General features: G+C 44.1%; 1 protein-coding gene across 1 annotated transcript in view; it reads right to left on the bottom strand.

Moving 5' to 3' along the window:
* Positions 1 to 4,819: 4,819 nt before the first annotated feature.
* Positions 4,820 to 13,699, bottom strand: part of ZNF804A (zinc finger protein 804A) — a 273,740-nt gene continuing 264,860 nt past the window's right edge. The window contains exons 3-4 of the mRNA XM_038584522.1: positions 10,491 to 10,621; positions 4,820 to 8,336 (exon numbers count right to left, since the gene is read on the bottom strand). Of these exons, the coding sequence (XP_038440450.1) occupies positions 4,820 to 8,336; positions 10,491 to 10,621 (3,648 nt within the window). The remainder of the gene's footprint in view (positions 8,337 to 10,490; positions 10,622 to 13,699) is intronic.

Raw genomic sequence — 13,699 nt, 5'->3', positions numbered from 1 at the left:
AGCCTGGGCCTCGATGGATGATATAAGTAAGCCTTAAGCCTTTATCTAATTTTATTTGGGAGAGAAAATAAACAGCTTATTGGAAAGCATCCCTGGTGGCAACTTTCACTCCCAAGGACAGTGGCTTAGCTAGGCCAATGAGCAGAGGAGGAAAGAAAAAAAAAAAAAAAAGTAAAAGACAACAATGAGAAATGGAGACTGTCACACAGTGGGGGGGAAAGGGCATCGGTGAGTATGAATTCAATCCATTTTGAATGACTAATGACGACACAGCAAACTGGTTAGCTAAATAGACGATTTTGCTGGTCTGCTCTTTTTTCCCCTAGACTCAATATATGAAAAATAGGGTGGTTCTTCTATTCATTTCTTTATCCCCCAAATCTAATGTCTGGTACATCCTGTGTTAATGTTTGATCAAGAAAGATGAAAGATGCTAGCCAGACAGACAGATAGACGCAGACATAGCGAAGCTTGTGCTTCTTCCTGCGGTGGGGGAAGCGGTTCACATCGTGCTTTGATTATTGATTGTGAAGTCCTATTTTAAATGATTCGTGACTCCTTTATTATTATTTTTTTTCGTGACTCCTTTAAGAAGTTCTTCATGCTGAATGGCATCTCAAAGTTCTAGTTTTTTGGGGAAAAAAAATTACATTTTCATTTAAACTGGATTTAGGACCAGTTTGGAGTAAAATATGGATAACAGTTCTGGAACTCTGTAGTACAATCTGCATAGGTTTTCATTAGTTTTTTTTTTTTTTTTTTTTCCCCAACTCATTTTATCCCCTCATTCAACAAACTTTTACGGAGGGTTTATTATGAGTCATTTGCCACAGTGACTCAAGGAGCTCTTAGCCTAGGAAGTTTGAGAAACAAGATAATACAGTCAACACAGTGTTTATAACAAAATGTGTGCGTAGCATGCTGAGAAGCTAGAGGACGGGAGGCTAAGGTATCTGGGGAGAGAGAGAGAACCTGGGAAAGAATTCCGAAGAGAGACGTGCGTACACTGCAGGTGACTGTGACACAGTACTAGTCACCGAAGTGAAGGAAAATACAGGGAGGGAGGCATTCGGTATAACAGAACACGATCACACAAGTCAAAGATGATTGTAACTAAGTAAATTAGATAGAAAAGCGGTCCAGAGGCGTGCTGGACCGGATGGTCCTGGGTAGAGAGGCGGGCACCTACTTCGCCACAGGATTTCCACGGCATTCTTGGGACTTTGATGTTTATTTTGAGAATACTTGAGGTTCCACAATAGGTTTTAAAATAGGCGAGTGTCATAACAAAAAAAAAAAAAATTGCATTTTAAAAAACGGATCCTTGGCAGCAGTGGGGAGGATGGATAGTAGGAATGGGAAACTGAGGGAAGAGGTATTAATTTGTAAGCACAAGTCAGCAATTCAGCTTATGGCCCAGCAGGGTTAGAACTATATAGAAATGTACAAGCAGGAAAAAAATTGAGAAAGAAAAAAACAAAATAAAGAAATAGAGCCAGAATGGTTCACTGATTTGATATAGGTGTGACACTCTGGCTCCTGATTTGGATAACAGGATTCTGGTTTTTTTTTTGTTTGTTTGTTTTGTTTTGTTTTGTTCTGAATAACAGGATTCTGCTTTGTTTTGTGTTTTAGAATGGCATCCATGGAGTTTAGAAATGCAAGACAAAGACCGGGCTTCAGGGGTACCTGCAATGAAAGATCTTGAGTTTGAGTTTTGAGTTCAAAACACTTGGCAGATTTTCGAGTTAAGATGCCCTGTGGACATTGGATATTGTTGTTCGATTCATAAAAGAATTTGGAGATTACATCTATATCTATATATCGCTAGGTTCATACGAGAGGGCGACGGTAGTTGAGGTTATGAATGAGCTCCCTTCCTGTCATCCAGTGTGAATCCTTCTGTTCCTTGGCTGCAGTTACTATCCACGTTGAGATTTATTCTACGTTCCAAATCGTGCATCTTTACAATAACAAATACTATAGCAACGCTTGTAACTAGCAGACTGGAGACCAGATGGTGGTAAGAGATAGTGGTGGGATCGTTTAAATTTCCCAACTGTATAGAATGTACGATAATTTACACCTGGACAGGGCTGGACTTTCAGCTCCAGGACTTAGGAACGAGCCATCATCCAGTGCTCAAACCTACTTCCAACGTGTGGTCGTTACACTGGCCTGACTCCTGCTGCCATCAGTAGGAGCAGGCCTGGTGTCCTCGGACAGCCTCCTCGCCTATTGGGTCCACCCTGACTTAACCTGATTGCTTTGCTCACTGCCGATCTTTAATCCATCAGCTCGATCCCCTCGATTCTAGCATTATCAGAATAGGTATCAAATGTCCCGTCCAGCATTCATTCGGAGTCCCCAGTGTATACCAGATGCATCTGTATTACAAAGCGGCAATATCCGATCAGATATGTCAACTATTTAGATGAATTATTTATTTATTTATTTATTTATTTATTTATTTATTTATTTATTTATTTAGATGAGACATTTATAATCAGAATGGCTCTGACGTGCTTACCTACCATCCATCTCTTCTCCAGCCATTGATGTCCATGGAAGCAATTAAGTCATCTGTCAAGTTGAGTTTCAATAGTTTTAACTGACAACTTCCTTCCTCAAACTTTACAGAAATCTCCATCATCTAGCCCCATAGGTCGATTATAAGTAATCAAGTATAATCTGTTAGGGCTCACAGAGTTGAGTACGCCTGACCTGACTAGATCATTTAACAAAAAGGAATGTTAGGAGAGCCGTAGAATCGAAGAAAAAATAAATAAAAGGAATGGTAACATGAAGAAACAAAAGTGGGAGATACGCATACACACAAATGAGGTCTATAATGAAACTGAGAAGGAAAAGATCAAAGGTAAAAGGAACTAAAGAACAAGAACAAGGGATCCCTGGGGGGCTCAGTGGTTTAGCACCTGCCTTCAGCCCAGGACAGGATCCTGGGGTCCCGGGATCGAGTCCCACGTCGGGCTCCCTGCATGGAGCCTGCTTCTCCCTCTGCCTGTGTCTCTGCCTCTCTCTCTCTCTCTGCCTCTCTCTCTCTCTCTGTTTCTCATGAATAAATAAAAGATCTTAAAAAAAAATAAAAAAGAGCAAGAACAAGAGGTAAGAGATGAACTAGTGGGATGAGAGTCAGAAGATGACAAAAAGAAGAGAGAAAATCTGCATATTTTAAAGCCCAGCACTTGGTTTGATTTTAAGCAGCAGGAGCAATGATCCTGATCTGACAAATTAAAAAACAAACTGGGTCAGCATTCCCCAGTAGGTGTGCCCATCTATTTTATTTTCAAAGGTAGTTTCAAACATTTTGCTTCGGGAAAAATCATCTGTTCCAATTTTAGTGCCCATTTTGGGAACGTGTTATCTCAGAGCATTTGAAATGGAATTGCTTCCCTTACTATTTTTATCTTCTTATTTATCAATCATGAAAAGGGCAGACGCAGTCTCACAACCATTTTTCAGGAAAGCATTGAAATCAATGATTATGGCAAATAATCAAGAAAGTAAACAGCCTAGATTTCCCCCCTTATTTCTCTCTTTAAAAATAGAGTTTAATATAGATTATTCTGTTACGGGAACATGACTTTCTGCTTAATATTATTTAGGGTGACCCAGTCCTACAGTAGACACAGGAAATAGCATTTTCTCAGTAGGGCATCCCTTAAATGTCGCCCTCCCTTTGGAGGGACTCGGATGTCCTCTCTGATGCCGGGATTCATAGCTGGGCGGCCGCAGTCCTCTATCGTTGGCACATGGTCAGGTGAACCCTCTCTGTCAGGCACGTAGACTTGGTCTTACCAAGTGGCGTGGGCCGGATTGGAGGCATACACATCAGAAGAGTGTGATGTTCCCGGTTTTCTGTGGGATATTTATATTCTCCAGTGCATGTAGAAGCCCTTGAGTGAAGGATCACGCGGAGGTCATTAACAGGAAAGCAGAATCTGGAAGGGTGATGCGGGAATTGACTGTTCCTGAGCGACTGGGAAACGTGATACAAACATGACTACTAGAAAGATTTGCAGAAGGAAGGGCTATTTATTTACTCTCCTTCCCGCTTCCAGATTCTCAGGTAAGAGCATAGCCAGATACAGACTGTGCATATGCCGTTCTGCCCAAGACGTGATATACGGAGAGTGATTTATTATTCATCAAACCCACTCCTGAACCCCCGTGCCCGTATTATTAGATACATATATTTCCTGCATCAAAAATAAGCATAACACATTTGAGAATTTTAACATACAAAAATGTACAAATTTATATTGGCTGTTTGCTATTTCGGGTCTACTGGAGCTGTCGTACAGTTCCTGAAAGAATGCTACGTACTTTGCATATTTTTGAGTTATTCTCCCCCCCCCTCACCCCACCCCACCCCACCCACATTACTTTAACAGAATTTCCATGGTTTACTGTCTGGAGGGCCGATGGTTTGGGAACTAGAGCAAGCTCTGGGTGTAAGCAGCAGGGAACCAGCGGAGCGGACCTGTTGTACTTATTTATCCCCAAGGATGGTGTCAGAGTCTCGGTATGCAGAGGCCTCCAAAGGTTGAGCCACTGAGGCTCCGAGATGCCAGGGGACAGAAGGAACAACGAAACTCCCAAACCCAGGGTCACCGTACGTTCCCAAGACAGCGAAAACGAACTAAAACAAAGGTTTGGTTTACTTAAATACTTAACAAAAAATTTATTGCAAGAGATATATTTCACTGAATGTACAGTTTCAAGGAACATGGTACAAAACGTAGTGGTGCCATCAGCTTGGTCTAATAAACATGAAAGAGGTGCCAATACACAAAGGTCAGAAACAAACCGAAAAGAACCCCCAGGAGCATACCCGACACCATAGGTCCCAGCGCCATCGATAGGTTTTATGTACATCAGACCTACTCGTAAGACGCCACCTGCATGTGCAGGCGGGTCGTGCCCATCCGCGGGCTCTGCAGGGCCTCGGTGAACAGGTGCGCATCCCGCGCGGGGCAGTCAGGGGCCGGCCGGCCCGGGCGCAGCTGCGGAGCAGAGGGCACCTGCGCCAGGTGGGCCCCGGCTGCACCTGGGCGTGCGCAGCGGCTAGAAGAGCGGCTGCAGCGGGATGACGGCCGCGTGCGGGGGCAGCAGGGAGGGGAAGAGCGCGCGGGGCAGGGCCGGGCAGGCCAGCGGGGCGGGCAGCGCCGAGGCCGGGAGCACGGGCAGGGGCGGCGCGGCCAGCGGCGGGAGGCCCAGGGCGACGAGCGGCAGGGGCGGCCTGGCGAGGCCCGGGCCGGGCGGGGGCGGCAGCGCCTTGAAGGGCGCGGCGTGCAGGGGGCCCAGCGCCGGGGGCGGCCCGGCCGGCGCCAGCTTCACCTTGGCCGCCAGCAGCCCGGGCGCCAGGTGCGGGCCCAGCTCGCAGGGCAGGCGGCGCAGCTTCCGCAGCGGCTCCACCGGCACCAGCAGCGCCGCCTCCGGCCACGCCAGGGGCGCCAGGACCGGCTCGGCGGCCGCCACCGGGGGCCCGTCCTGCGCGCCCAGGATGCCCGCGGGGAGCCGGCCCGGGGGACGCTGTCTGCAGCCGCCGCCGCCGCCGCCGGGCGCCTGGAGGGGGCTGCGCTCGCCCGGGGCGCTCCGCCCCGCCCCCCTGCCGCGGCTGTCCCACCGGCGCGAGGCCCAGCGCGGCTTCCGAGGGGGCGCCGGCGGCGTAGACCGCGGCGAGCTCGGGGGAGGCGAGCGCGGGTCCCGCGGGGGCGGCCCCCGTCGGCACCTGCTCGGGGCACCCCCTGGCCTCGGGAGGCAGCGGGCCGCCGGGGGGCGAAGCGGGCCGGGCCTCTGCTGCACCTGCTGTACCCGCTGCAACCGGTGCACCTGCTGCACCTGCTATACTCGCTGCACCCGCTATACTCGCTGCACCTGCTGCATGCGCTGCACCCGCTATACCCGATGTACCTGCTGCACCCGCTGCACCCGCTGCACCCGCTATACTCGCTGCACCTGATGCACGCACTGCACCTGCTATACTGGCTGCACGCGCTGTACCTGCTGCACTTGCTGTACCCGCTGCACCTGCTATACACGCTGCACCTGCTGCACGCACTGCCCCCGCTGCACCCGCTGCCCCCGCGCGCTCTGCCCTCCGCGCAGCTCCCGCACCGCCCTGTGGCTTAGTTTCCCCGTTTGAGGCTTCGCTTACGGCCTCATCCCGGGGGCCTAAGGGGGAATCGCCTCTGCTGGGAGACCCCCCTTCCTCCCGCAGGTCGGGAGCCTCCGACCCCACGTGGAACCTGCTGCCTCTTTTCCTCCGGCGCTTCCTCTTGGGTTTCCGGGGGCCCGAGGCGCGGGGCGCTCTCAGCATCTCCTCGGGCGAGCGACTGGGTCGTCGACTTAAGCTTTCGTCCGAGGAGTAAGAGGAGTGTGGCCTGCGCTTTCGGTGGGGCCGCTCGGGCTCGCTGAGGAGGGAGTGGTAGCCCCTCTTGACGGCCTGGCTGTGGGGGCCGGGGGGCGCCTGGCCCCTGGGGAGCGGGTCACAGGTGGGCGGCCCGGGCCTCCAGCCGCAGGGCGCCCCGCAGGTGGCTGGGCTGCGCCTCCCCGCGCGCGCCCCGGGACTGGATGCCACGTCCAGGGCCACCGCGTCCCTTGCGCACTGATGCCTGGAGCTGCGGGCCTCCCTGCTGGGGCATCCGGCGCCCGCGGCTCGACCCACGCCCTCCTTGTCGCTGAAGCTCGGGGACCAGGGCTTGGGCCTTTTCCCAGGTAACTGATGGGAGTCCGAGGGCTGCCCTGCAGCCACCTGCCGCTGTCCCCAACTGGTTTCCGGCGGATTTTTCCCAGTGGGGTCAGTGTAAGTACTTCCCGATTCCACCTTGAAGTGAATTTCTGGTTCTTTGGTTTTCTCCCCGCGGTGACGCTGGCACAACTTTTTCCTCTTCTTCTTCCTTCTGCTTTTACGGAACCAGTGTTCGTGGGTACCCTTCGACCTTGTGGTGGTGTATTTCTCGTCCAGAGTGTCCTGTTCCACCTGGTTCCTGGTGAGCTTGTATTTTTTTGTTTTTCTGATCCTACAGGAAACACTTCTCTTCCTCTGACCCGGAGTCTCATTTTTCCCAGATCTGCAGCTATTGGAGGGAGTGTCATCGACCAAAAGAGGAGCGACTCGGGAGCACTCATGTCCGGCCCCTCCGACGTCACCATCAGGGAGTCCTGCATGTCCTGCCGGAGACACGCTCTTGCTTTCGGAAACCGGTCTCTTGCAAATGTCTTCTGCCTTCTGCTGGAAAGGAGGGTCAGTCGAGGGCAGCTTATTTTTATCTAGGTTGCTGTTTAATTTGGTGGCCTTGAAGTCAAAACAGAGAGGATTGCAGCTGTAGGACACGGGTGGCTGAGTGGCTGTGTAACTCAGCATCTCTGATGGCCACTGAAGGACTGTGGACCCGTCCTTGTTGAGTACGGGTACGAACGGCTCACACGGTCTCTTCCCTAAATCTGATTTTTTATGTAAGGTTATGTTTTCCTCTTCAGAATTTGAAGGGGTCGACATCATCTCAGGACCATAATCTTTATTCGCACCTTCAACTACAGACGCCCCCCTGTCCTTACCATTTTCCTCTGTGGTAGCCTGCAAGGACGCACCATCACTCGCTAAGTCAAGGCCTGTGGACTTCCTTCCTGACACCCCGGAACCGTTATCGCTCATAGGCACGTCTTCATTAATAACAGCATCTTCCAGGGGTATTTGATCTGCCAATGGGACTGAGTTTTGGCAGTTATCTACATCAGAAGATAAAGGGCGTGGAAACTGGCAAAGTGAAGGTAATAAAAATGTATCTTTCTCACTAGAAACTTCTTTCATCTCTTGAGTTTGAGCACTTTCTTTGTCCGCACACGTTCCTTCTGGTGGATGGAAAGAGTTAGCTTTCTCCTCAGAACTCAAAAGCACATCTGTTGGTGAAGATAGTTGAAGATGACAGGCACCAGGGACAAATCTACTTTTTCTGCTAAATCCTTTTTCCACAGAGGCATCATCATTGTATTCAGAGAAGGCTGCAGCTGAGGACTCCAGCTTTACGGACGCTTTCTTCGGAAATGCAAAAGAAAAGCCAATTTTGTGTCTGTGAATTCCTTGGGCTTGATCCCCACGTTGGTTATTTTTTGCTGTATGATTATTCGCACTTTCTGGATCTGCAGCGACGGTGGTAACATCTTTAGTAGTCTCTTCACTATGAATCAGAGTGTATTTGAAATCTTCCTGATTATTAACCGGATCCACGACAACTCTTTGGGAAATCTCACTACAATTTTCTTTCACAGTAACAGTTGTTGACTTGAACATGGGGCCACTTCCAGGAGCGCTACAAAAAGAAAAGTGTATATTAGACAGAACACCTCTGAGGAAAAACATCCACACATTTATATGGGAGAAATGTCATTATAGGATTTCTTTTTCAAATTTTAAGACCTTCATGAGAGAATTACTTTCATATAGTTCAGTTCCCTCCCATAGCACTGCGATGACAGCATTTAGTTACTGCTTATTGTTTGGGATAACTTGGGGACACCCATTTTGAGGTTGACCTTTGTAGCTGTTAGCAGCAGGTCAAGGACATTCCTGTGCTCTCCTGAGTTCTTACTGACCAAGATTCTTTAGCCTCAGGGCCTCTTCAGGTATCTTGGAGGATCTGTAGAATCGTTAAAATAAAATTATTTAAATTTACAAAGACTTAACATCATTAAGACCGTATGGAGACTATGAAGAAAGCTAAAACAAAACAAAACAAAACAAAAAAAAACAGAAAAGCTGAGAATTCAGGTCAACATTTCCATTCAACCAGTGAACACTGGTTATTAACTGGATCCTCGACAACTCTTTGGGAAATCTCATTACGATTTTCTTTCACGGTAACAGTCGTTGACTTGAACACGGGGCCAAGTAGAAGGCTACGGTGCAAAACTAAGTAAGAGATAACAGTAACTTTAGAATTTTAAATAATATCGTAATATACAGTAGGTATAGGACAAAAGGCTATTTACTTAAGATGTAATTTCTATTTATTTGGCATTGCAGTACACGTTACATAGTGGGTTCTCAATCAAAAGAGCTACACTGGGTGGCATATAAAGAAGGAGCCACCTACATAGCATCTTTGCCCGAACAGAATCATGCTGTGCAGAATTTTCCAGCCTATTAAGTTTAGTTTCTTAGAAGTTATAAATTAAAAAAAAAAAGAAGTTATAAATGGCCCCTAATTTTTTCAGTTGACTGTTTTCTTTATCTAATCTCTACCACGATGGGCTATATTTGACATTAAGAAACAATGCCGGTTCTTATTTTGCACATCTTTAGAGGCCCCCAAATTAATGGGAAAAGTGTGTGTGTGTGTGTGTGTGTGTATGTACTGTGAAATATGAACTGTTACTGAGGAAAGTAATTTAGATGAGAAGTTTTGCTTCTTTTTGCTTCTTGTGTGTATCTTTCTATTAACGCTAGTTCTCTCAATATATTAAAATGTACATTTGCAAATGCTACTTATAGGACGTTAAATTGCATAGGCCCTATGATTCTCTATAACATTACCTTGTACCTCGTATAATTTTTACTACAAAGAGGAAAAAGATCTGGTTGGTACGACTGAATAGCAGTTATGTTTGTTTTTAACGGTGCCCTAGAGGATTCACAATACATTTAAATTTTATTTTGATTTTTCTAAACTTGCCATCCCAAAGAATGTTATTATGGCAATATATTCCCTAACGCTACATTCAGTTTAAAACAGACCTCCTATAAAATAGTTTCATTTTAAACAATAATAAGAGAGCCCTATTTATTTGGGGGAAGGGGGGGAGAGCACTCTAAAAAGTTGTCTTCTTTTTATGACTGCTTCCTGGCCTGAATTGTAAATTCTGAATTATAACAGTATAACTGTTTACTGTTAGAAGCAGGTCAAAATGTAAGAGCTTTGAACTTCTAACAGTTGTGACTGTTCATTGACAGTGAAATTAATATTGACTAGCCTCTGAAGTTCATAGGGCCTTCCTAACCTCTATTTTTTTAATAAAAGATACTTTCAGATAAAAGTTCTCCAAATTTTAAAATTTTTAAAATATTTCCTCTTAAAACCCCTTTTATAACAAAGGTCATGATAGGGTGCTTTGTTCTTTTCTTCAACAGAATATTTTGAATTTCCGCTAAGAAACAGAGTGGCTTTTAACTAAGTGTAAATAGAAGAGTAATGTGAAATTAATTTTTCTTTGAAAAGTAAAACTAAAGGAATATTGGCTGTTTATTGAAATGTACATTAAGCAAGTGTTTCCATAAAATTCAAATTCAAATTCCTGTCTACAGCCCACAGAAAGCCATGAAAATGTTAGCCTCTTATCCTGGGTACAGAAAGAAATAAATAGAATTGTGTCCTTTATTTCTTTGTGTGTGTGTGGTTTTTTTTTTTTTTCTTTTTTTTTTTTTGGTCATTATGTTTTAAGAAAACAAGATTTCATTGCACACTCACCACACAGTTTCCTTTCTTAGCTCGGCCAGCTTGTGCAGGCGTTGGAGTGCCTTTTCCTGTTTTCTTTCATCTTTCCTGGATTTAGATGCTACATTTCGAGCAAATTCCCTTTGTTTCAGTTCTTTGAGCCTCTATTAAGAAATATGGAAATGATTAATAGCATTTGGCTCTATGGCAATGTTAAAGTTACTGTTGTTATTGTTGGTATTTTCCAGTACATTATCTTTGACCTCATGTGAGGAAAATACATTTGTGACAATTCGCTTCTAGAAAAAATATTTTTTGTACCTTTGGCTTGTGAAAATGCCAGTGCATATTATTACATTACATTAAGGATGTACCTAAGCCTTAGATAAATTGGAATTGACAACTTGCATCTCTGTTTACTGCCTTTTCTGCCAAGGTCCTGTGCCTAATTCACATGGAAGTGTTAGAGTTTTCAAACAAATTTAATTCGCTTGTATATTTCAGTTATATATAATAAATTTCATCATTTTTGATGTGCTGTATATTAGATTGGTACTGGGCCCTTTCATATTTTCTAAGAAGAGTAAATGTTTTATGTTAATCCATAAAGCAAGTAACCTCTACTAACGTGATTTAGAACAATCCCTCCCCTCAAATATCAGGCACATTTCCCAAATAATTCAATATCTGGGAAGAAAAGTGATAGTGCTCTTTAGAAATTTGTTTTATATTTGGCATATTTTTCATCTGTATTAAAGGAGCTCATTTTTGGGGTTGAATAAGTTTTGGCCAGAAAAAGAGGATGTCAACTTGAATAGATAAATAGCCATGTATGTGGCATGATTTAAGAGACACCAAAGTGGTCCCATGCCCCAAATCTTTTCACTATAGTCTTCCACCGAGAAAGTTTATACTTATTAAAAACAATTAAAGTCCTATTTTTTCTCATGAAGGCTCATGGTGTGACGCCTTTGTGATATGTCAGTCTTTAAATACGACTCTAAGAGCATAAAGCATACACTAATCACTTTTTTATGAGGTGACTGAATAAAGTATTTTTTAAAAGATTTTATTTATTTATTCATAAGAGACACAGAGAGAGAAAGAGAGGCAGAGACACAGGCAGAGGGAGAAGCAGGCTCCATGCAGGGAGCCCGATGGGGGACTCGATCCTGGGTCCCCAGGGTCATGCCCTGGGCTGAAGGCAGGCGCTATACTGCTGAGCCACCCAGGGATCCCTGAACAAAGTCTTAATGAATGACTTCTACACATACACTGACGAATGTCAGGGGCTTAGAACAGTGCCTGGTATATAAAATACCTGCTCAATAAATATTTGTTGATTTATATGTGAATCACTTAAATCCTCCAAATTAAGAAATTTCTCACCTCAAAAAAAGTTAGTCATAATGATGAAATAATGTTAGACTCCTGATGACCCTGAAGTACACCTACTTAATTTCACCTACTTGGGACCATAGCTTAAGCTTCAAATAATCTCTAATATTTTAACTGATGGGACTTATATAAGGTGTGTATCTATACATATATATACAAGGTTATTCCGGAATAAAGAATAATTATTAAAATAATATAGACTATTGATCATTTATAAGATCTAGAATTAGAGTATAGTAGGGCAAGAATATTTAGCTCTAAATTTTAGATATTCATAATCTTGGTCATCTCTATTTCCCATAACTTTGAAGTCATACCAAGACTTACTCAACTGACAATTACTGAGGTTATGCATTCACTCTGTTGAATGGCTGGGATTATAAAGAAAAGATTAAGGCCAGTGTCTGTGTGTCTGTCACTGGGTAAATGTATGTGAGCATATACATATATGCATTTTGCAGAAATAAGAAGAGAACACACACAGGAAGAGATAACAGCAATTATTGATTGAGGTATTTTTATCATGCAACATAAGGACAGAAAAGGAGAGCCCCCAAAAATCCCAAGAAGGCTATCTGGGAAAAATGACATCTGATTTGGATCTTCAAAGATATAAAAAAAGCATGAAGAAGAAGGGTTGGATGTTAGAGGTGAGAAAATATTTTAGGAAAATCTTGTGTAAATGTAGAAATAGGAGCATGCATATTCTAAAAAAAATGCAAGTAGAGAGAGAAGTATGGTTAAAGCAGATTGAATGTGCGGAAGTGATGAGAACTGGTGAATTACAGGGTCTAAGCAAACCAAACCTGTCTGTCACTTTAGGAGAGTTTAAACAATGCAGCGCTACAATGGGATTTTCATTTTATCAAGAACCATTTGGCATCAGTATGCATGAAATCTTGCCATGGAACAAGGTGAAAGACAGAGGATGCCTAAGTGGGATATTACGATGGTCTAAGCAGGAAACACTAAGAGCCTTTCTAAGACAGTAGCAGTAGGGAGAAAAAGCAGACTTGGTGACTTATTTGATGTGCACAATCGAGTGGCCTCAGGTTTACTGAGATATACTACCTGCCATTGTAAGACAGAGGCGCGTTCAATCAAGAGAGGGTTTGGGTGCTAAGAAGAAGATGATAACAGAGAATGTGAAAGGAAACAGAAGCCAGATTCTCTGAAATAAATATTTAAAAGAACCAGAGTGCCAAATGAAATAAGGCCAAAAACAAAACAACAAAACAAAACAAACAAAACAAAACAAAACAAAAAGAGAGAGAGAGAGAGAGAGAGAGAGAGAAAGAAAAGAGTTTAAATACCAACATAAGAATTAATGTTCAAAGTTTTTTTAAACTCTTATTTATAAATATTGATATCTTAACAAATTGAAATAATGTATTTCCTACAAGATCTGCTAGGAGACTACAGATGACAAATAAGAAAGTTAGACTCAATTTTAATAAAATCTTTAGGATACACATGAATTTATATATATATATATATATATATAATAGTAGTATATATATGTGTGTGTTGTATAATAGTAGGTTAAAAGTATATTGTTTCTAATAAAAAGCAAAGATTTCCTAAAGCAGGTATATGAAATGCCAAGAATTTTCCTATTTACTATTTCAAATTAACCATTAGGATTTGAATTAACCTGTTCTCATTGAGCTCGTAGTTAAAGATCAAGGAGCCCATCAGTTATCAGATGCCAGCACTGTTGCGCTTTCTGAGAAGTGAGTAATCGACATGGCTAGAGTCAGCTGTTGATGCGTATTTAGAGAACTGTGGATATTTAGGACATAAATGTTGCTTTCGTCCCACCGAGCTTGTCAGAAGCACCAAGC

The sequence above is a fragment of the Canis lupus genome, chromosome 36 (genome assembly GCF_011100685.1).
Source record: "Canis lupus familiaris isolate Mischka breed German Shepherd chromosome 36, alternate assembly UU_Cfam_GSD_1.0, whole genome shotgun sequence".
NCBI lineage: Eukaryota > Metazoa > Chordata > Mammalia > Carnivora > Canidae > Canis > Canis lupus.
The sequence above is the reverse complement of the archived record's forward strand: the minus strand, read 5'-3'. Positions and strand labels throughout refer to the sequence as shown.